Raw genomic sequence first — 24,011 nt, 5'->3', positions numbered from 1 at the left:
GGAGAGTTCAACCTTGATTTGATCTAGAACCCACACTGATTGGCTTTTCTGCCACTCCACGTTATCCATAAAACTCTCCCCCAACACCACATTTATAATGAATCAACTTTCTTCCTATCAGCTTTCTCCTTTGTCCGACTTTCACACCCACACACAGTAATGGGGAATACTAGGGTACGAATTATCTTGATCTTGGTCACCAGTGACACATCCTTATGCCTAAGGCTCTTTTCTAGCTCCTTCATGTTTGCCCTTCTAAGACCCCTGCCACACGGGGGAGAAAATACGTGGCCAAAGTGCAGCTTTTGGAAGCCGCACCAAAATAGACACGCCGCGGCGGGATCACATGGATCCCCTGAGCCGCGGCGCCATTGCTCCCCGGCACAATCAGATGCCAGGGAGGAAGCCACGGTCGGAGACTGAGGCAGCCGGCTGCGCATGCGTGCGCATACGCAGTTCGGCCAGGAGCCGGGGATGCGCCGGTAGAAGGATGCGCCGGCGATCCCACGGCCGCGCTTGCCGCGGCCGTTCAGGTAAGACCACCTCTGTCGGTGGTTCTTTTTTGCTGCGGATTTTCGGGGGTAGGGACGGATCGGGGACGGGTGCGCGCTGCTTTCCAGATGTTGCGGTGAGATCACGCCTGTTTGCTGCGCCCCCGATCCGTCCCTCTCCTGGGTCAAAACCCTCCTCCGTGTGACCGGGACCCAAGTCTCAGTCGCCTCCTGATTTCTTGGCTGCAGTCTCCCTTTTAGTTGATGATTGAGCCAAGGAATAGAAAACCTTGAACAATTTCAGTCTCTTCATTGTCACCCTTAAAGTTGCGTCATTCCTCAACAACACCGTACAACTGCTATTTTTGCTGCTGTTCTTTTTATTATGATGATGTGGCTTTGGATAGGAATGGAGACAGAGACGAGCACCAAATGTTCATAATCTAACAGAGCTGCTCATCCCATGATTAAGAAAGCGATTCGAAGTGCTGCCTGGCAAATTAACGGCAGTTGGAGCAAATCCCTACCATCCGTTCCCCCCCCCCCAAAAAAAAACAAATCCATTGAACTCTGCCTCAGGTAAGTTTGCTGTTAAGAGCAGTTGGTATGTAGCATATTTGATCTGAAAATATGCCAAGCCAATTAACAGCCTGGGAATCTGTGCTTCAGTGGTCTCTCGTCTGGATTTCACATCACTTGTTCGAAGAAGAGTTGGTTTTCATACCCCGCTTTCTCTAAGATATCTCAAAGCAGCCTTCCCTTCCTCTCCCCACAACAGTCACCTTGTGAGGCAGGTGGAGCTGAGTTCTGAGAGAACTGTGTCTGGCCCAAGGTCACCCAGCAGGCTTCATGTGGGAGTGCGGGGAATCAAACCCAGTTCTCCAGATTAGAGTCCATCGCTCTGAACCAGTGTTCCCTCTAAGCCGAGTTAGTGTGAGCTAGCTCACAGCCTCCAGCTCACACATTTTTGTCTTAGCTCAGGAAGGAATTTTTGCTCACAAGACTCCACAGCTTAGAGGGAGCATTGCTCTTAACCACTACACCACGCTGAGGTGTTCATCAGGTTCATCGATCAACCTCATCCTTACTTGATGGCTCATCCAATTTCTAATCGATCTGGCTTGATTTTTACACACAAATTGGTTGGAGCTTTCTTCAGATTTCCAGCATCTTAAGTGAATCACAACTTCAAACTAAGGGCCGCCTGTCACACACTAACTTCCTGTAAAGTCAGCTGAACTAGGATCCCAGAAGGATCCCCTTTTCACGAGCAGACCTAGGCCTCTTCCCCAGTAATAGAAATCTCATGCCCACCCCCTCTGGGGAATCTCAGCCCACAGTCACAGAAAAATGCACCCATATTTCTTAATTTAGCATCCTTAAAACCTTCGGGTACAACTACGCAAGATGTGGAAGATCCTTTGATGGAAACTCTTAATGTATTTTAAAGAAGAAGAGAAGAGATGGGATTTATACCCCCGCCCTTCATTTGGAGTCTCAGAGCAGCTTACAAACCCCTTTCCCTTCCCCTCCCCACAACAGACACCCTGTGAGGCAGGTAGGGCTGAGAGAGCTCTTTCCAGAACTGTCCTTGTGAGAACAGCTCTGACAGAACTATGGCTTGCTCAAGGTCATCCAGTAGCTGGAAGTGGGGAATCAAACCCAGTTCTCCCAGATTAGAGTTCACACACTTAACCACTACACCAAACTGGCTTTAAGGTTAAGAAGCAGCTCTCAGTAGCGGTGGGTGTCTGCATAAATGTGTTTCCACAATCCCTTCCATTTCCCCATGTCACTTCCCCAAATGAAATCATGCCCTGCCTGCACCCAGTTAGTACAATAATAGGCATCAGACTCCCCCCCCCCCACTGGTGCTAACAGCAGCTTGGAAGAGCCAATTTCTACCAGGAAAGGGATATGCTGTGGCCCTGATCCAAAGTGGAGCCCCAGTGTGTGTATGTGTGTAAAGTGCCCTCAGGTTGCATCTGATTTATGGCGATCCGCAAGGGGCTTTCATGGCTAGTGAGAGGCAGAAGTGGGTTGCCATTTCCTTCCTCTGCATCCTGAGGTACTACTGTAAAAAGGTAAAGGTTCCCTTGCTCGAAAGCCAGTCGAATCCGACTCTAGGGTTGCAGTGCTCATCTCCGTTTCAAAGCCGAAGAGCCAGCGCCGTCCGAAGACATTTCTGTGGTCATGTGGCCGGCATGACTAAACACCAAGGCGCACGGAACGCTGTTCCCTTCCCACCGAAGTGGTACCTATTTATCTACTTGTAATTTCTTGCTTTCAAACTGCTAGGTTGGCAGGAGCTGGAACTAGAGACGGGAGCTCACTCCGTCATGTGGCACACTCGGGTCTCGAACTGCTGAACTACTGACCTTCCACAGCCTGCAGTTCAGCATCTTAACCACTTGAGCCACTGCAGCTCCAGGCACTATTGTAGTATCAGCCCTGGATGCGTTCCACTGTTCTGAAACCGTGAATGAACTCACATTCAGCAATCTCTCGTTCATCCAAAAATTCAGCACAATGGACCACCCCTCCTCCCACGGCTGAATAGGGACATGTGACTCAGGCGCCTCAGCGTGGTGAGACAAACATGACCTGAGAGAGAAGATATTGGATTTGTACCCCGCTCTTCACTACCCGAAGGAGTTTCAGAGCAGCTTACAATCTCCTTTCGCTTTCCCATCCCACAACACACACCCGGTGAGGGAGGTGGGGCTGAGAGAGTTCCCTTCCCTATCCCACAACACACACCCGGTGAGGTAGGTGGGGCTGAGAGAGCTCGGGACTGACCCAAGGTCACACCAGCAGCTGCATGTGGAGGAGTGGGGACTCAAACCTGGTTCTCCCAGATTAGAGTCTGCGCTCCTAAACACTCCCCATTAAGGATCCACCCACCCACTCCAGAAACTGCTTCCAGAACACCTGGGCCTGATTTCCCTCAGCCTATTTCAGCTGCGGACAAGGAAGGGTGCACTGCTGGATCAATCAGTTTACAAGGCCACAACCCTTAGGTGCTAGAACCGGCACCAGACCCAGCTCAGTGACAACATGCAAGGTAAGTCCTGGGTTTCAAGGAGACCAGCAGGCCGGGAAGCCAGAAACCAGAATAGCTGCAGTGTGCAGGAACAGTCAGTGGGTGCGGTCAGAAGGAATGCTGGAAGCGGTTTAAATTGCTCCGGTCCTGATGCAATCTTTTTTAACCTGGAGAATTGCGATCACACTCACCTCCTTGCTCCAGATCGCTGCGCTGTTGTTTTTCCCTCTCTTTCATTTTGGGCATGCGCACAGGCAGCCATCTGTGGAACTAAAAGTTCAGCGCCTGCGCAGAACAGCGATTTCCACTTCAACCCGACTGCTGTAACACTTCCCTTTAAACTTTAAAGGAACACTTCCCTTTAAACGTTTACCGCCAAAAATGGCCTCCATGAGATCCGGAACTCGTCTAAAACTAGGCACCATTTTTGTTTTTAATAACCCTGTGGCGGACCTTCGCCTATGCGCACACCGCCGACGCTTTTTTAAAAAATGGCAGGCGAAAAGCAGAAACCATGTGCATATCTCGACGGGGGGCTTAAACCGGAAGTGGCTCGACACCGGAGGAGCGATCACACAGGGGGGAAATGCAGCTGGAACCGGAGAATCAGGAAAACATCACTTGGGGACCTGGTATCAAAATACTCCAGGTTAAACCGAAAAGCGACGGCTGGGGACGGGAGACAAATGTTGACCGTGCGATCGCGCAGATAAAATCCATTTCTGAGGTGGGGCGAAAGCGGACTAAACGGCCCGTCTGAACGCACCCTGTAGGTGGCTAGTTACACCCTGCAGAGCACAGCTCACCTGGCTGCCACCTACTGTCTGTTTGTATGAATTGCAACTTTACAATCTTTTATTGTACCATCCCCCCCCTTTTTTTAATGATTTATGGATCTAAAATCCAAAGGTGATATACAGGGTCGGTTTTTTAAAAACCCGCCTTCTGTTGTGTGCATTGCAACTATTTGGTCGTATCCCATGGGGGAAAAGGTTTGCAAAGATTTCTCAAGCGAGAGATGCCTTGGAATTCCGTCAGGAACTTCTCATCAGTCAATTGCCACGTTGGACAGGCTGTTTCTATGCCAATGTCTGAAGAGCCCATTGAGGAAATATGTCCCGTCCCCCCCAATTCACTCACATAATTAACTTCATCAGTACAATAAATGAGTATGCCAGTTATAAAAGATCTTGTAATGAATGGGATTACTGCTTAAAAGGGCACTTAACGGCACACCTGCTGGCAGCAGTGTGAACATAAATCAAAAGGGGAGGTGACTAAATGCACCGGATAATTTAATTAAACCTCAAAACAGGCATCTGGCTTTTACATGGATTATGCAGGGGTGGTTACAAAATATAGATTATTTGTATTATTTTAATCCCAAAGGGAACAAAATAAATATTTTATTTATCTATTTAGATTTTTAGGCCACCCTTCCTTTCAAGCAAGGCTAAGGACGGTTTACAACAGAAGAGGGCATACAATGGGTGCGTTCAGACGGGGCGTTTCAGCCGGCATAAACTGTACTGGTTGGAACCGGTACAGTTTATGCCGGCTGAAACGCGATCACACTTACCTCCTGTCTGCGGAGCCCATCGCTGTATGCCTGTTCACACACAGCAGGCGTCGGCGTTTTTTGTTTGTTTTTTTTAACTCAGTTTGAGCATGCGCATATAGGCAGCTATCCACAGAATGGCAATCTTCGCGCATGCGCAAAAAACCCTGTCTTACATTGAAACTTTAAAGGTAAGGACTTACCTTTAAAGTTTAAAGAGCAAAGTAGCCTCCCTGAGGTCCCGGACGCCTCCGAAACGCTAAACGAAGGCTCTTTTCTTTTCTTTTTAAACAAACGCCAGGGCGAAGCTTCGCCCAAGTGCATATCGCTGACCTCAGGCTTCCAAACGGAAGTGGTTCTGCAACGGTGGAGAGCGATCAGACAGGGGGGTAAAGCAATTACAACCGTTGCACTCAGGATACCACCACTTGGGGACCTAGTGGCAGAGTACAACAGTGTAAAGCTCTTTGAAACGGTTAGGGACGGAAGGCAGATGTTCGCCATGTGAAAGCCAGTAAGTACACCGATTCCAACCGGCACCTATTCCGTTGCAAATGCCCCGTCTGAACGCACCCAATGAGTAATTAAAAGTTAAAAACCAAGAATAAATGCATAAAACATACAGCGCCAGTCATTCAGCATAATTTAGTCAATCCAAGACGGTGGGGGGAGAATTTCAATGTTCACAGTGTCCATTTTCCTGTGTAGCCTATTTGGGGAGGCAATGCTGAGATTGGAAAGACAGTGTCTGATTTCACTTGAACTGTATCGCTATGGTCCACCAAGGCTCATCCCACAATAAAAACCTCACTGCGGTCTTCGGAGCTGTTCCGCCAGGCCTTCAGTCCAGGCGATGGACGTCCAATCATGTGGCCTCCTGTGCAAAGTGGCCCTACTGTATTTGCCCATCATTAACAGCTGCGGTGGCTCAAGTGGTTAAGATGCTGAACTGCAGGCTGTGGAAGGTCGGTAGTTCAGCAGTTCGAGACCCGAGTGTGCCGCAGGACAGACTGAGCTCCTGTCTCTAGTTCCAGCTCCTGCCAACCTAGCAGTTCGAAAGCAAGAAACTGCAAGTAGATAAATAGGTACCACTTCAGTGGGAAGGTAACAGCGTTCCGTGCGCCTTGGTGTTTAGTCATGCCGGCCACATGACCACGGAAACGTCTTCGGACAGCGCTGGCTCTTCGGCTTAGAAATGGAGATGAGCACCGCAACCCTAGAGTCGGACTCGACTGGCTTTCGAGCAAGGGAACCTTTACCTTTACCATCTATCCAGCTGCTGGGGCTGAGACAGAAATGTGTGTCACCATTTTCAGTTAACATCATTTTAATCTAAATTTGTTTTAAATTTAATGTTTTCAAATCTGACAGCTCATAGTATTGTTAATGAAATTTTGATGTAACCCGTCCTGGGCCCGCTTGTGGGAAGGGTGGGCTATGAATGCCACGATTCCTGCTTCTTTTGCTGCAACGTGGTTCTAGTCCATGGAAAAGCATATGACAGAGCAGGGGATCCCCCAACCTCTTGGAGCCTGCAGGGACCTTTGGAATTCTGACACGGTGGGGGTGGGGGGCACAACAACAAAATGGCTGTCAGTCAGGGAGCGAGGTTATGCAGAACTCTCGGAGTAACCCTTCAGCACTTTAAGGCAGGAGCCCTGTTGAACAAGACGCCTTTTATTCAGCACAGCCAATCGGAAGCCCTGCTGGGCACCAGCCCCATGTGACCCTGCCCGCTTCCGAAAAACACTTGGTCGGCTCCAGGAAAGAGCCCCTGGGCACCACATATGGAGACCCCTGTGCTGGAATGAAAACCTCCCAGCTTTATGATGCTAAAAGATTCATTGTGTTAAAAGAAAATTGCCACAACAGACGGACGCAACTACCCTCCTGGAATGATTTCCAGGGATTGTGGTAACAGGAAACAGTGTTGGCCCAATGTAAACCACAGAGCCAAAACAAAGCAAGAACATCAGTTACAGTTTACAGGTACTTCCACACATCACAGAAAAACTGGCCCATCTTTCAGAGATCCGATGCCAGGTCCATAAAGCAATCACTATATGCTAAAAGATTCATTGTGTTAAAAGAAAAGAAAATTGCCACAACAGACAGACGCAACTACCCTCCTGGAATGATTTCCAGGGATTGTGGTAACAGGAAACAGTGTTGGCCCAATGTAAACCACAGAGTCAAAACAAAGCAGGAACATCAGGTACGGTTTACAGGTACTTCCACACATCGCAGAAAAACTGGCCCGTCTTTCAGAGATCTGATGCCAAGTCCATAAAGCAATCAATATAGGGCGGGCTGGTGTCAGTTCAGTCGAGCTGACGGGCAGCTAGCCACATCGGCTCGCAGAAAAACTGGCCCATCTTTCAGAGATCCGATGCCAGGTCCATAAAACAATCAATATAGGGCGGGTGTCCGTTCAGTCGAGCTGACGGGCAGCTAGCCACATCGGCTCGCAGAAAAACTGGCCCATCTTTCAGAGATCCAATGCCAGGTCTATAAAGCAATTAATATAGGACAGGTGTCCGTTCAGTGGAGTTGGCGGGCCGCTAGCCACAATGGCTCCGTCAAGCCAGGGAGAGTTAAGCAGATGAGCAACTGGAAGAACCAGGAAGTCCCGGTCAAACTTGCATCCGTCCTCCTGCCTATTACTGGCCACTCTTTGTGGCCACTGTTCTCTCACACACCCCATCCCCACTCTACACATGCCACTGACCACGGGCACCTTGTTAGGGATGCTTGCCTTAGATGTTGGACGCAACAGCCAGAGAAAAAGGAATTAGAGACCTAGAGGGCAGGGAATCAGACGCATTCCCCAGGTGGATGAAGAAAAACATGGGGGGGGGGGACGCCAGGTAAGATGGGGGACTAGTCAACCAGACCGTTCTTTTTTAAAACCCTGAGCTGCTTCAAGAAATGGGTTCAAGCTACGGAAAGCAGTCCACCTGCCGTCCCCAAGCACAAACCATCAGGAATTCATCCCGAGAAGAGTAAGCATAGCAGACAGGCACTGAAACAGAGCAAGTCAATCTCGACAAGCAATAGTGTCCAGCAGCAGCTGTCAGGATCATTATTCTATCTTTCAGGTATTGGTGTCCCACTTTTAAGTTCTTGGAATTTCCAAGGTGGCTGAACAATTTTTTAACAAAATGCCTCCAGAAAGCTTAGGGGCACAGCATGACTGTGAAAGCCTGCCATTGTTTATCCCCAGAAGACAGGTATATTGCTTTGGATGATGGAGGTTCCATTCAGCTATGATGACTACCTACCGTATACCCAGGAAGAGGCCTCCCCAGGAAGAGGCCTCTCTGATAAGAAGAGACGCCAATGTTGGATCAGGCCAAAGGCCCATCCAGTCCAACACTCTGTGTCACACAGTGGCCAGAAATACCAGTGCCATCAGGAGGTCCAACAGTGGGGCCAGGACATTAGACGCCTGATCAACCCAAATCCTCCCCAGTCCTGTGTTCAAGAGCCTCCACGCCTTGCGTCTCTAACTTCAGAACCTGATGGTGGCGAGGTACACTGCCTCTGACCATGGCGGTTCTACTGAGCCAGGGTGGCTAGCCAGCACTGCACCAGTCAGGTGAAACGAAGGTCCATCTGGACCAGCACCCTGGGGCTCAGCAGACCGCGCGTCCCGCCTCAACCCCGCCGACAGCTCTGGGACGGGATTCCCACGTGGAGAGTCTACTGAGTCAGACCTTTCTATCTAGGTCGCTATTTCTCTTCCCGGTGCCCCCGATCCAGGCCGCCGCGCACCGACGGGCGGACACCCGCAGCCTCCCCCGCCGCGCCCCGCCTCGCCTCACCTGGCCCGGCTTGCTGGTGTAGTTGAAGGCATAGAGCCGTTCGACGTCCCGGCTGACCGTGCCCGCGTAGACCCGGCCGAAGTCGGCCGGCTCCGCGGCGCTGTTCGGGCGCTGCAACAGCGGCCCCTCCTGAGCCCCGGCTGCAGCGGCCAGGAGCAGGCACGCTAGGCCGGCCCAGCCGCGCATGGTCCCCCAGGGGCAGGAGCCGGAGGGGAACGGGGAAGCTGGCCCGCGACCGGGGCCTGGACGGAGCCGCCTCTTAAGGCGCGGCCGTCCGGGGCATTTCAGAGAGCGCCGCGCCTGCTGGACCTGCCGCCTGGTTTCCGCCCCGCGTAGAGAGCGGCGGAGCTGCGAGAAAGAAGGCGGGCGATGCCCCGATGATCCCCCAGGGGAGCCGGGCAGGGCCAAGCAGCAGGGCGCCTCCTGCCACTCGTGCGCAACCGGAGGGGCGGCGGCGGCGGCAGATCCCCCGGCCCTCGGCGGCGCAGACTGCGGCGCCCCGGCTGGGGACTTCGGCGCGCAAGAGAGAGGCGGTGGCGCCGTGGCTCCGGCGGTGCGCAGTGGCGGGCTTCGCACTTCGCCGCGCGGCCCCGGGCGGGCGTCTGGTTGCGTGGCTGGCTGGGCTCGCCGGCGTCATCCACCAGCCTGCGCTCTCGATAAATAAATGATAATAAGGATTTTTTTAAAAAATCCCGCTTCCCGCTTGAAGGAGAATCGGCTGGGGGGCGGGCGTGGAGAGAAACCGCCCGGGAATGGTTTGCCTGGCTGCTGGAATGGCCCGGGGGTTTGCACCAGCCCTTTGCCACGTCTCCGTTTTGCACAACCAACCCACACAACTCGCGCCGGAGAGGGCGCGACCCATTTGCAAAGCGGTGCTTTGCTTTCGGGTAAATATGCACAGCGGGCCGCCGCTTCGGCGGGACACGTTTGTAGGAGCACGCCGCGGTCAGCGTCCAGGTCCCGGGGGGGAGGGCAGAAGCGCTCCATCTTGAAGCGGCCGCTGCGCTTGCAACTCTGGCCTGGCTTCCTGCAGCTAATCTCCCGGCCTCGAAATCTTTGCATCTTGCGGACGTGCATGGCGGGCGGACGACGTCTGCTTATTTGACAGCCGAGGGGGGGGCGGCCCAGAAAACCAGATCCGAAGTACACCAGCGCCCCCTATGTGTAGTTCCAGGTCAGCTGTTCTGAAGGTGTTTTATTTCCAAACGCCAGTTATTTCGAGGCACCTTATAACATATATATAAGGTTGCAGTGGCAACAGGGCTTTTTTTTGTTTTATAAAAGGGTCCCGGAAATCTCAGGCTGATTCTTCATTGGCTTTTCCCTCCGGTGTTTTACGAAACCCACACTGGAACAGAAATTCCCTTCTGCTTTCACTTCCATTGATCCCTCGGATTTTATGTGAAAAGTATGCACACGGAGAGTGATTCAGCTAAGCATACCTTTATTTAGTCAGGAACAAAGACAACTGACTGGCTCGCAGGCCGGTTTATATTCATTCAGAAAACCCGCCACCAAGCTCACCTAAACACACCCCCTACTCCGATAGGCTATTTACAGTAACCGAGAGACCCATTGGCCTCCCGGCTTGGGACCTAGCCCTTTCATTGGGCCGGCTAGGATCCTATGGACCCATTGTCTTTAGACTTGAAGCTATTGCGGAATTGTGCCTGGCCAGCCCGGCAAGTCCAGGCATGTCAGGCTGAATACATTACATTATGGTAGCCTGCACACTCCATGCCGGTTTCGCTTTCTTTGGTTATCGGGTTTTATGGTACCTTCTGCATAGATTTATGGCCGTTTTATGGCCGTTCAGGGGTGACTTTGCAGTCAGTGCGGCATTGCCCTGAGGTATCTGAATGTGGTTTTGAGCTGCACCTTTTCCTCCCAGTTGAGAAAATGTGGCGTGAGTGCTAGATGCAGAATCGCCCTCAAAAAGGGAAATGAGGTTTTCAGTCTGTATACTGAAAACTCACAAACTTTTAAATATTTCTAAAAGAATTTTGTCAAAGAGGTTCCGGAACTCCCTTCCGGTGCGTTCCCCCAGAAGAAAAGCCCTGAAAGGACACTTTCCTGGGAGTCACACCCACTGAGTAACAATGCATTTCTTTCTCAGTAGGCTTAGGATCGTTCCCTCACTCAGGAGAGGACCGGTTAAGCTTACAAACTGTTATCAGTTATTTCCCCTTCCTTCACTGATTAGTCCAAGGGGAGCTCCTTATGCACTGGAAAAGGGACACTGGCCAATATAAGGTGCCGAAAATTCCTGCCTATTTTTCTTCCCACTCAGTAAACCCACCAAAGACTCATGACCTGTTTGCCAAACAAAATGAACTGCATTGGAGCACATGGGCTTCTTTTGCGCCTGCTCTGTCCTCAGCACTCACCAGCGCACTAGGCAGTGGGCTGGGGCACATGCTCAGAACTTACTGGGTTGATAGTGTTAAGTAGGAGACTCAACACAGCTTGTAAACAGTGAATCAGCTTTATTTAACGAAGTCAGAAGAAATCAGAACAAGACAAAAACATAGAGCAACAGGCTCTCTTTTAAACAGTCCGGGCTTAGGTAGCCACGCCCACAAGTCAGCTAACAACCAATAACCAGGGCTATTTTTGGGCAGGAACGCACAGGAACGGAGTTCCGGCTGGCTCCCAAGTTGGCCACGCCCAGCAGGAACTCATGAGCATAATAGGCCACACCCAACAGCAGAAACTCATTAGGATTGGCTACATTAGGGGTGTGTGGCCTAACATGCAAAGGAGTCCCTGCTATAAAAAAAAGGCCCTGGGTTTTGACAACAAACAAGGTAAACAGAATAAGAAGCGAAAGGTGGGGCTTCCGGTCGGGCTAAGGTGGAGGACTGACACACTTTCGCGATTGTGCGAAGTGAGCGACGGCCGTTTTTGACAGTTTGGGCAGTTTTTAGCCCAACGCATCGCTCCCCAGTGAGGGGGGGGGACAAGCAGGCAGCAGCGCCTAAGAGGGAGTGTGAGGTTGGCGTGATCCGGCTCCCGAAGGAGCCGTTTCATGCTTTGATCTCCTCCCCCGAAGAAGGCAAGTGCCAAGCAACTCTGCAGCGGCCGTTCGAGCCGGATTACCGGTTTAAGCTCTCTACCAGCCGACCTCTTGAAGATGGGCAACAACAGTAAGTGAAAAGAAGCAATGCGAAACCCGATTTGATCGTGCTAGATAACAATAAACGTGCCGCTTACCTGAACTGTGATAAGATAAAAATTGAAACAAGCGGTTGAGCGGGAAATGACCAAACATTCCCAGAAATCCGATTCCGGCAAAGAAAATAGTTGATTGAAGGCTTTAAAACAGTAAAAAAGAACATTGTTTAACATTCCTGCGGTGGGAATTGAGATATGTGCGCAGCCGAAAACCGAAACTGACGAACTGTATCGCGGGAGGAGCAGGCCGGTGTAACGAAAAAAATACTCCGAGGTGCTGGAACAGGAAGAGGAAGCCCTGAAAGAAGGGCTGAAGCCAACAGGAAGCCAACAGGAAGAGACTCGGAGCTACAAGAGAGCAGAACCGGAAGTGAGTGTATACGAACAGACGGGACCTGGAATACGGTAACCTGACCTACTCTATACCCGAATACCATAGAGAAGTTGCGCCCGACATTTTGAGGAGGACCTGACTTTAAATTTGACTTTAAACTTCTTTTAGAGGGTTTTTAAAAGCGAAAATAGAAGGGAATGGCTGATTGAAGGCTACCCTTTAGAAGAGACTGTTTGTTTGTGAATTTGCGCACCGCAGGAAAAGCACCAAAACGGAGACCAGAAGAGGACCGAAAAGAGCTGACTCTGATCCTGACGTTAAGCCAAAAGTGAGACCAAGAACTAATTCAACACCAACTAGGCTGACACCAACCCCCAAGATGTCAAAAGAGAGGGAGAAGGATAAGAAAGAGATGTATGCTGCCATGGAGGCAATGGAGAAAAGGATGCTGGAAGCAATACAAGCTATGGGAGAACAAAGTGAAAAAAGGATGGGGGAACAGATTGAAAAGCAACTGGAGGCACAAATGGCAAAGCAGACTCAGATTCATCTGAAACAACTTGAAGAGGTTCAGGAGAAGAACATAGCGGCAATTAAAGATTTGGTCACTACTGAGATAACTTCAATCAAGCAAGAAATAGAAGGAGTCAAAAAGGAGATTCAGGCTAATGCAACCAAAACTACGGAAGTGGAAGAGAAGATGCAACAAGTGGAAGAAAAACAGGATTCTTTGACTCAGCAATTTAGAAGATCAGAAACAATGATGGAGTTCAGAAGGATGCAAACCCATCTGAGATTCAGGGGCATTAAAGAGAAGGAAAATGAAGATATAAGAGATGAAATGATGAAGGCAATAACATCATATTTGGAAGAAGATGAAGGGACAATGGACTCTGATTTTGATTTGATATACAGAGTGAACTCCAGAATTGCAGAAAAGAAAAATTTACCAAGAGATGTTATTGTACAATTTGTAACAAGAACAACTACAGAAGATATTTTTAAGAAACAATTCACCGTCCCTTTTGAAATGGAAGGAAACAAGATTATGGTGATGAGAGAACTCCCCCGAGCAGTACTGCAAGACAGAAAAAGGTATAAGCCTTTGGTGGATAAACTGAGGACTTTGAATATTAGGTACAGATGGGAAATTCCACAAGGCTTATCCTTTACTTACAAAGGTGGGAGAGTCCAGATCAGGTCGGTGACGGATTTTTATAAATTTAAGGCGGACAATTCTGACGTCTTTGGAGAACTTTAAATTAAGAATCTACAATGGATTACAAATTGTTGTCATGGAACGTGAATGGATTAAATTCACCTAACAAGAGGAAAAGAATCAATTATTGGATACAAAAACAAAATTGTAACTTGATATGCTTGCAAGAAACTCATATTAGAAAACTGGATGCCAAATATTTAAAAAATGTTAAATTGGGATTAGAATTTTATTCCTCGGCCTTAAATAAGAAAAAAGGTGTGGTGATATATGTGAAAAAGGATTTACAACCTAAAGAAATTTTCAAAGATTTGGAAGGAAGATATGTGGGTGTGGAAGTGATGATTCAACAGAAAAAGACACTGGTGGTCAATATATACGCACCCAATGGAGCAAAAGAAAAGTTCTTTAAGGACTTAACTGAACACCTACAAGGACAAACTTATGATCAAGTTATTTTGGCCGGAGACTTTAATGGAACTATAGATCGGCTGGATAGACAATCACAAAAAGGCAACGAAATTAGTGGAAAATTGCCAAAGAACTTTTTTGAACTAGTCAAACAGGAAAAACTAGAAGATGTGTGGAGGAAATGGAACCCAACGCAGAAAGATTTTACTTTTTATTCCAATAGACATTGCTCTTTTTCCAGAATTGATATGATTTGGATGTCAGAAGAATTGTCAATGAAAACACAAAAAATAGAAATCCTGCCTAGATGTAACTCGGATCACAACCCTGTTTTGTGGACCTCTACTGAAAGGAATAAATCCTTTCTTTGGAGAATAAATGAAGATTTGTTGGATAAAAAAGGTGTTATGGAAATGTTAAAAGAAGAAACAAAACAATATTTCCAACAAAATCTGAATAAAGAGACTTCAATACAGGTAGTGTGGGACGCTTACAAAGCTGTGATGAGAGGGATTCTCATCTCACAAAATGTGAAGCAAAAGAAGGAAAAACTTCAAAGGCAAGTGGAAGTATTGGAACAAATAGCCCAAAAAGAAAAAGAACTGAAGAAGAAACCGGGGAAAAAGAAGATTATTAGAGAACTACAGTTGCTGAAAGAACAGCTGAATGATTTTTTGAACCAAGAGCTTTATTGGAATTTAAAGAAGTTACAACAGAAATCTTTTGAAGGGGCGAATAAACCGGGGAAATATCTAGCTTGGCAACTCAAAGCAAGAAAAGAAAGAAGAATGATAACCAAAATTATAGAAGAAGGAAAAGAATTCGTTGACCCTAATGGTATAAAGAGAAGTTTCTTCAAGTATTATGCTAAATTGTTTCAAGCAAATAGAATTGATCTTGAGAAGATTGAAAGATATTTAGAAGAGATTCCACTATCCAAAATAAGCAAAGAGTTTAAAGATTTACTAAATGGGCCAATCCAAACAGAGGAAGTGAGGAAGGCAATTGAAGAAGCGAAGTTGGGGAAGGCGCCAGGGCCGGACGGATTTACCGCGAAGTTTTATAAAAAAATGAAAGAGGAACTTGTCCCGGCCCTGGAAGCTTTATCCAACGACATACGGATGTGCAAGAAAGTGCCAGACTCATGGAAAGAGGCAATCATTTCATTGATACCAAAGGAAGGCCAAGAACTAACGAATGTAAAGAACTACAGGCCAATTTCTCTCCTAAATAATGACTATAAGATCTTTGCAAAAATTATTGCAGAAAGAGTGAAAAACTACTTACAAACAGTGATTTCAGAAGATCAAGCGGGCTTTCTGCCAAAAAGACAAATTCGAGATAATGTAAGAATAGTAATGGACGCAGTGGAATACTATGAAAAGCACCCTGAAAAAGAGGTAACTTTTTTGTTTGTGGATGCGGAAAAAGCATTTGACAATCTTAATTGGAAGTTTATGTTACAGATGATGGAAAAAATTGATACGGGACAACAGTTCAGAAATTGTATTGAAGCTATCTATTCGGAACAAAGAGCTACACTGAATGTAAATAAAGAATTGACCGATAGCTTCAAGGTACAGAAAGGTACTCGGCAGGGTTGTCCCTTGTCACCGCTATTGTTCATTTGGGTGTTGGAGGTACTTTTACAAAAAATACAACAAGATCAAGAGATTAAGGGTTTGACACATAAAGGTTTTAAATATAAATACCGTGCTTTTGCAGATGACGTAATGTTTATTGTGGAAAACCCGACGGAAGAGTTACCGTTACTATTTCAAAAAATAAAAGATTTTGGAGAATTGGCAGGATTTTATGTAAACAAGAATAAAACGAAGCTTATTTGCAAAAATATGACGAAACAAAAACAAGTGGAACTACAAAATTTGGTACAATGTGAAGTGGTAAAGAAGACGAAATACTTAGGCATTGAGTTAACTGCAAAGAATATAGACTTATATAAGAACAATTATGAAAAACTATGGGCTAAGTTAACCCAAGACTTTAAGAAATGGGACAAAATGAACTTGTCACTGATGGGAAGAATTTCAGTTATAAAAATGAATGTCCTACCACGTTTGATGTTCCTGTTCCAAACAATACCAATACTTAGTAAGACAGATTTGCTGCAAAGGTGGCAACAAGAACTATCAAAGTTTGTTTGGGCAGGCAAGAAACCGAGAATTAAGATGAAAATACTTTGTGATGCCAAGGACAGAGGTGGACTACAGCTACCAAATCTCAGATTATATTATGAAGCGGTTTGTATGACCTGGTTGAAGCAATGGGTGAAATTAGAAAATGATAAGCTATTGGGGTTAGAAGGTCATGATTGTAGATTTGGTTGGCATGCATATTTATGGTATGACAAAACAAAAATGGATAGCTTTTTTAAGCATCATGTGGTAAGAAAAGCATTATTTGTGGTATGGATGAGATATAAAAAATATTTTGGTGATGTAAGGCCACTTTGGATTGTACCAGTGGAAGTGTTAACATCTTACTCAAGACGTAGAGACAAAGATTGGTTGCTGTATAAAGACATAATAAAAAAAGAGGGAACAGAATGGGTAATGAAAAAGCAGAATGAAATTGAATATGAATATGAATGGTTGAAATACATGCAGATCTCTGACCTTTTTAGGTCAGACAAAAGAAATTATGGTTTTAGAGAGGAAAAAAATGAAATGGAAAAGGTATGGGAGAGTGGAGGGGGAAAAGATATCTCTAAAATGTATAAAGTGTTGTTAAAATGGTATACAGAAGATGAGACTGTGAAAGAGCAAATGTTAAAATGGGCAATAAATATGAATAAGGAAATTGACATAGAAACCTGGGAATATTTGTGGAAAAATGCTATTAAAATATCACCCTGTACCAATGTTAGAGAGAATTGTTACAAAATGATGTATAGGTGGTATATGACCCCAAAGAAAATTGCAAATATGAACCAGAATATGTCAAATAAATGTTGGAAATGTAAAAAACATGAGGGCTCATTTTACCATATGTGGTGGACTTGTGAAAAAGCTACACTCTTTTGGACAAAAGTCCACAAAGAAATGCAAAAAATACTTAAGTGCTCTTTCAAGAAAGCGCCTGAAATTCTGCTTTTGGGACTAAAAATGGAAGAAGTTAACTCGACTAAAAGGACTTTATTCTGGTACCTTATTACAACAGCGAGGATGATTTATGCACAATTTTGGAAGACTGAGAAAGTACCAGAAATCGAAGACTGGATACAAAAAGTTCTGTTCATGGCAGAAATGGATAAAATTACAAAGAAGTTGAATAATCAAGAAGACAACGTGTTTTTTCAAGAATGGAATGACTTTAAAATATATCTGGAAAAGAACTGGGATGTAAAACAAAACTTAATATGTTTAGATCAATATTAAGTCAAATGATGTTATCTTGTGGTTGGATGATAACAAATGATGTGTTAATGATATAATGAAATTTGTAAGAAGGGGGAGAAGCATTGCGGGAAGCCACTGGAGGGAGGGGAGGAAGGGAATGAGGTAAACAATGGACTGAATGATTTAATCTTATATGTTATGTTCCTAAGAAAATAAAAATTTGTTTACTAAAAAAAAAAAGAAGCGAAAGGTGGGTGTGGCTGAATGAACACACTTCTGGTAACATGGGGGCTGCGGCCTAATATGCTAATGAGCTGTGGTGTCAGGGTGTGGCCTATTATGCTAATGAGTTCCTGCTGGGCTTTTTTTACAAAAAAAGCCCTGCCAATAACTATTTACAAATAAGGTCCAATCAGAGTGCTTCCCTCCAGAACATTGTGCAGCTCTGATTGGCGTATTTACAATCCTGGTTTAGACTCCAGCTTTAACATAGTTTTCAATACATAACAGATAGCAAAGCACCCCGGATCAGGAGCTGCTGGGGTTGCGCTGATGTCATTGCACGCTGAGACGCGTTCCAAGTTCGTGGGCTGCTTTTTAGTCTGCACAGCCTGGGGCGTTGTCCATCACGGGAAGCCCATGACTGTTCTTGGCTTCACAGAGCTGTCTGGGACCCCAGGGGCCTTCAACCTCTTGTGTGTGGGGGTGAAAGGAAACTACTTTGCTAATGGGCTAAAGGAGATGAAAAGTCGATGATAATTCGATATTTAATAGTTTGGATATTTAATAGTCTGACACTTAATAACGCTGCAAGACCCTATGGTGGATTACAGTACTACGTTTTTATGGGCTAAGCTTTGTCCTGCCATTTTCTATTGCTTTTTGAGAGGACCTGCTATGAAGATACCTGGGTTAGGTTTCCCTTGCTCGAAAGCCCTTGCTCCCTGTCTTGCAACGACCATGGCCGACTCTAGGGTTGCGGTGCTCATATCTGTTTCCAAGCCGAAGAGCCAGTGCTGTCCGAAGACGTTTCAGTGGTCATGTGGCCGGCATGACTAGACACCGAGGCGCACAGAACGCTGTTCCCTTCCCACCGAAGTGGTCCCTATTTATCTACTTGCAATTTCTTGCTTTCGAACTGCTAGGTTGGCAGGAGCTGGGGCCAGAGACAGGAGCTCACTCCGTCATGCAGCACACTCGGGTCTCGAACTACCAACCTTCCACAGCCTGCAGTTCAGCTTCTTAACCACTTGAGCCACCGCAGCTCATTGTAGCGGAATGTCTGTAGCTTGATGTTTACTGCTTCCTGCCTTTTAAAGGATTTCACATGGGCAGGGCTGCCCTGGGATGATTTAAAGCAGGGGTGTCGAACTCATTTGTTATGGAGGGCCGGATTTGACATAAATTGGACTTTGTCGGGCTGGGCCATGTGTGTCATAAAACGTAATGCCAGGTAGCAGAGATATCAACTTGATAAAGGACACAAACACAAAGATTTTTTTTTTTAGAGAGAGATTGGGAAAGCAAGCTATGATGCAGCGGCAGCAGCAGAACTGGAGGAGGAAGAAGCAGGAGACGGCCTGATAGAAGCCCTCTGGGGGCCTGATCTGTTTGACACCCCTGATTTAAAGCCCCAGGAGAGGAGGCGTGGTCATACTGGACATGAGCAACAGAGGTGGTTGGGTCCCTGTTGGGATTCTTTTTAAGTAAGTCAGCAGAGTATTCAGAGACTGAGTCCATGGTCTGTTTTAAAATATAAAAGTCTACTATAAACCTAACATGGGGAAAAGGTACACAGGATATGAAAATAACAAAGAGCTGATATGGCTACATCCTTACAGCTAAAAGCTAAAACGGGAAGAGAATGGCGCCTCCTTCTCAGTCAGAACAAAGAATGGGAGGAGAAGCCAATATGCTAAATACTTGACACCTTGGTTTTCAATCAGACTAGCAAGTTAGCTCCAAAGTTCCCGGGCATCCTGTTGTCTAAACAGATTGGTTACAAACAAACATGTGACTTCCTGTTGATCATAACAAACATCATTAACCCTGTAAATACTGAAGTGTTTTGACTTGTAACACCCAACAGTCCCTCCTCCTGCTACCTTAAAGGCCTGAGTCAGCCTAAGAGGGGTGGGGTGATGCTGACCTCATCTGTGGGATCACTGATGGATATGGCTTCGCTGGAGAGCCCCACCTCCCCTCTGTGCTGTGTGGAGGGGGCGGCCGGCACATGGAGTGGCTCAGCCCAGCCTCCCTGTCTTGCAACCTGCCACACAAAGCACCTGCTGCCACTCAGACCTCACCACAGTTACTTCACCCACCAGCAGTGCCTGTGCCACATCCCTCGGAACCTCCACTGGCCCAGGGAAATTCAGGTTGCAGGGCTTTGGACATACACCCCTTGGCTCCTTGAAGAGTTGGGACATGAAATCCGCATTCAGCTGGTTCTTGAATGCCTGATGTCATATCGTGAACCTGAAAGGAGAACAACAATAATTATTGCATGCAATGTTCCCTCTGAGCTGTGGAGTCTTGTGTGCAAAAATTCTACATTCCGAGCTACTGACATTAAAGTTGTGAGCAAGCGATTTGTCTGCTGCAGAGGTCATTTCGGGGGGGATCGCGGGGGATCGCAGTTCCCCCGGGTGAGGTACGGGGGGTGGGGCACATGACAAAGCCCCGCCCCCCGCTTCCGGCCCTCATTCAGCCAGGAGGAGGCAGGAGAAGAGAGAGGGTAAGTTGCTTCCTCCCTGCCTCTCCCCACCGCTGCCTGCCTGGGGCCAGGGAGGGCCTTCGCGGGGCTTCCTTGCACTCCCGCCGGCCTTGCAGGTCCACCGCCGGGCCCCTGAAGTCAGGGGGTGTGGCATATGCTAATGAGTTATGCTAATGAGTTCCCCTAGCTCTTTTTCTACGAAACGACCCCTGGTCTGCTGCATAAATTAGCTTGCTCTGGAGCCATCCTTCCTGAGCTAAGGCAAAAATGTGTGAGCCAGAGGCTGAAAAACTGTGAGCCAGCTCACGCTAACTCAGCTTAGAGGGAACACTGATTGCATGGCCTTGTGTGTAGTATAGCCAGGAGATCCGAAGACTGTCTGGCAGCCAGAAGTTCTAGCTCTTTTAGTGTTATGCATCACCAGGTGGCGAGCCAGAGTCGTTTTTAAGGCAAGAGATGTTTCAGAGTGGGCTTGCCCTTGCCTTCCTCTGCATCACGACCCTGGTATTCCTTGGAGGTCGCCCTTCCAAAAACTAGCCAGGGCCGACCCTGCTTAGCTTCCGAGATCTGACGGGATCGGGCCAGCCTGGGCTTTCCAGGTCAGGGCCCTTAAAAGAGAAAGGGATACTTAAAATCTGTGAGCTGAAATACAAAGTGACATTCTACATGAGTCCCATCGAACGTTGCCCGACTGTGTTTTGTGTGTAGCCGTGACTCCACTTGTCCATCTCTCTGGCAGGGGATTCAAAGCACCTAGTAGATATACTGTTGTCATGCTAGAGTGATCTAGCAGTTCCTGGTTTCTTTAAAACGCCACCTCCCTGGTGCCATGGGGGGGGGGATGGCCCCAGCATGAGACTGGAGCACAGTAAATGGTGCTCAGGCGGGGTCATACCGTGTCCCATCCACAGGGCAGCTACCCTGACTCGGCCGCAACCTTTCCAACAATGTCATAGGGCTATTTTGTGGCAGGAACGCACAGGAACGGAGTTCCAGCTGGCTCCCAAGTTGGCCACGCCCAGCAGGAACTCATTAGCATAATAGGCCACACCCAACAGCAGAAACTCATTAGGATTGGCTACATTGGGGGGGTGTGGCCTAAAATGCAAAGGAGTTCCTGCTACAAAAAAAGCCCTGGGTTTGGACAACAAACAAGGTAAACAGAATAACAAGCAAAAGGTGAGTGTGGCTGGATGACCACACTTCTGGTAACATGGGGGTGCGGCCTAATGTGCTAATGAGCTGTGCTGTCAGGGGTGTGGCCCAATATGCTAATGGATTTTGCTGTTGTGTGTGGCCTATTATGCTAATGAGTTCCTGCTGGGCTTTTTCTACAAAAAGAGCCCTGGATAGTAAAGCAGATTTTGGAAAGGATTCAGAAATGCCAGCGAAAAGCTGGAAAGGGCGTCTGTGGACCAGGAAACTACGTGGAAGAGAAACTCACACATTCCCCCGGCTCCCGGATAGGCCCCAATCCGAGCGAATACCTAGCGTGCAAACAGTCTAAATCTGCCAAAAGAAGTGTGCATCGAGAAGGGAACCCTGCAACCCAAGATGTACTCACATCGCCTCTGCAGCGGAGTCCTCGGGTCTAGATTGAATGCAGAGAACAGCAGGATTCATGCCTCCAATCCACTATCATGTAGGTTTTTGTTGGGTTTAAAAACTGGTAATTTATAAAATAGCTTAGCAGTGCCAGAGTAAAATAATTCAGACTCAGAGTCCATGTGTGATTAAAATAGAAAGTTTTTACTACATTCTAGCATAGGGAAGGGTAACTGGGATGAAAATAACAAGGGAGCTAAATCTCCAACATCTTTACACTACAAAGACAAGACTAGAAGAGGCTTATGGCTTCTCTTTCTTTCTCCCTGAGAACAGCAAACAAAGACGGGAAGAGGAGCCATGAAATGCTAAAACACCTTGACACTTTACTTCCAACGAAACTCCTAGATCAGGGAGAATTTCCCCGGGCTTGCAGTTCTAAACTAACATTGGTTACATGAAACATGTGATTTCCTGTGAGCAACACAAACAAACATTGAACCCCAGATATACTGAGTGTAATTTAACTTGTAATACCCAAAAGTTTTGAAGAAAAACAAAGGTGAAATCCCCAGCGCCCAAATCCTGTGCTCAAGACCAGGTCCCGCAAGTGGAATTCTGTGAGATCAGAAGCCTGGGCAAGGCTTGCCATTCTCAAGAACCACCTTCGGCTGCAAAACACCGAGAACGGCCCTGTTTAACAAAGAGGAGAGAGCAAAGAGTCTAGGAGGAGGAGGAGGAGATTGGATTTATAACCTGCCCTTCATTCGGAGTCTCAGAGCGGCTTACAAACTCCTTTCCCTCCCCACAACAGACACCCTGTGAGGTAGGTGGGGCTGAGGGAGCTCTCTTGAGAGAACAGCTCTGACAGAACTATGGCTTGCTTAAGGTCATCCAGCAGCTGTGTGTGGAGGAGTGGGGAATCAAACCTGGTTCTTCCAGATTAGGGTCCACGCACTTAACCACGACACCAAACGGGCTCTCAGCTGAGCAGAAACCGTGACTTGAATAATAACCAGAGACTAGTCGATCTCGAGAACAAGGCTGGTACGTGCCAGGGGAACAGTTGATCCTTCAGGTAATGTGGACCTCGGCCATTGAGGGCTTTAAAGGGCAACCTCAACAGCTCTGAGGGAGCCCAGAAGCACACTGGGAGCCACCAGCATTGACAGAGCATCAGCAAAAATGTGCAGCCACCTGTTAACGATTTTGAAGTTTCCGGGCAGTCTCTTCGGGGGTAGCCCCCTGTAGAGTGTGCTACTCAGACATATGTGACCATGGCCAGGTCTGCTTTTTCCAGAGGCGCCTTTGGTTAGAGAAAAAGCCCCGGCTGACGAACGGCACGCAGGGGCACCTCCGTTGCCTGCTTTTCCAGGGACAGCAAAGAATCCAGAGGTGTCCCCCAACCATATAAAGTTTATTTTGGAGAATGCCTCCCCTTCTAGAACGGCTAAATAGATCTATGCCCAGATCAGCATTGTTCCCAACCTGCCACACGCACATCTGATCGGCATTAAGCTTCAGTTTGGCCTCACCTCATCTCAGCCTTAGCGGAGTCCAGACCCCAGTCCGGCATGTCCTTCATAGCCCCAGAACTGGGAACGAAGCCATGACACCATTAGTATCACCAGCGTTGCTTCTGAGAGAGCTCCCTTGGGCAGGTGGCAGAGCAGTTTTCTGAATCAGAATAGGTCAAAGGTAAAGGTTCCCTTGCTCGAAAGCCAGTCAAGTCCGACTCTAGGCTTCCGGTGCTCATCTCCGTTTCCAAGCCGAAGAGCCAGCGCTGTCCAAAGACGTTTCCGTGGTCATGACTAAACACCAAGGCGCGCGGAACGCTGTTCCCTTCCCAACGAAGTGGTACCTATTTATCTACTTGTAATTTCTTGCTTTCGAACTGCTAGGTTGGCAGGAGCTGGAACGAGAGACGGGAGCTCACTCCATCATGCGGCACACTCGGGTCTCGAACTGCTGAACTACCGACCTTCCATAGCCTGCAGTTCAGCGTCTCAACCACTTGAGCCACGGCAGCTCCTTGAATCAGAATAAGGGGCATTAAAAAAAGAGGAACCCTTATCATCTCCGCTCACCTTAATTATCCTGCGGACAAGGAATGCAAGGGAAGAGCAGCTACTGAGGCAATGGCATTAACATTTGCCATCCAACTGGACGCTGGGCTCTCCCGTCTGCTATCTAGAAATCTGAAGGCACCAATGTGAAGGCTTCAAAGCCGTTGCTTCTCTCTCTCCCCCCCCCCTCCCATTTTTAACTCCAAATGATCTGTGACCAGCTTTTGTCCAGGCTCTGTTGCAGCCTCAGATCAGTTCACCGGGGGTGGGT

At 47.6% G+C, this 24,011-nt stretch overlaps 1 protein-coding gene across 1 annotated transcript in view; it reads right to left on the bottom strand.

The window, feature by feature from the left end:
• The window catches only part of SIDT1 (SID1 transmembrane family member 1), a 105,515-nt gene extending 96,413 nt beyond the window's left edge, over positions 1-9,102 (bottom strand). The window contains exon 1 of the mRNA XM_015412898.1: positions 8,917-9,102. Within this exon, the coding sequence (XP_015268384.1) occupies positions 8,917-9,102 (186 nt within the window). The remainder of the gene's footprint in view (positions 1-8,916) is intronic.
• Between the last annotated feature and the right edge of the window lie 14,909 nt (positions 9,103-24,011).

Source organism: Gekko japonicus, unplaced genomic scaffold, assembly GCF_001447785.1.
Source record: "Gekko japonicus isolate JY-2015 unplaced genomic scaffold, Gekko_japonicus_V1.1 scaffold1488, whole genome shotgun sequence".
NCBI lineage: Eukaryota > Metazoa > Chordata > Lepidosauria > Squamata > Gekkonidae > Gekko > Gekko japonicus.
Note: the sequence above shows the minus strand (reverse complement) of the source record. Positions and strands in the feature narration are given on the sequence as shown.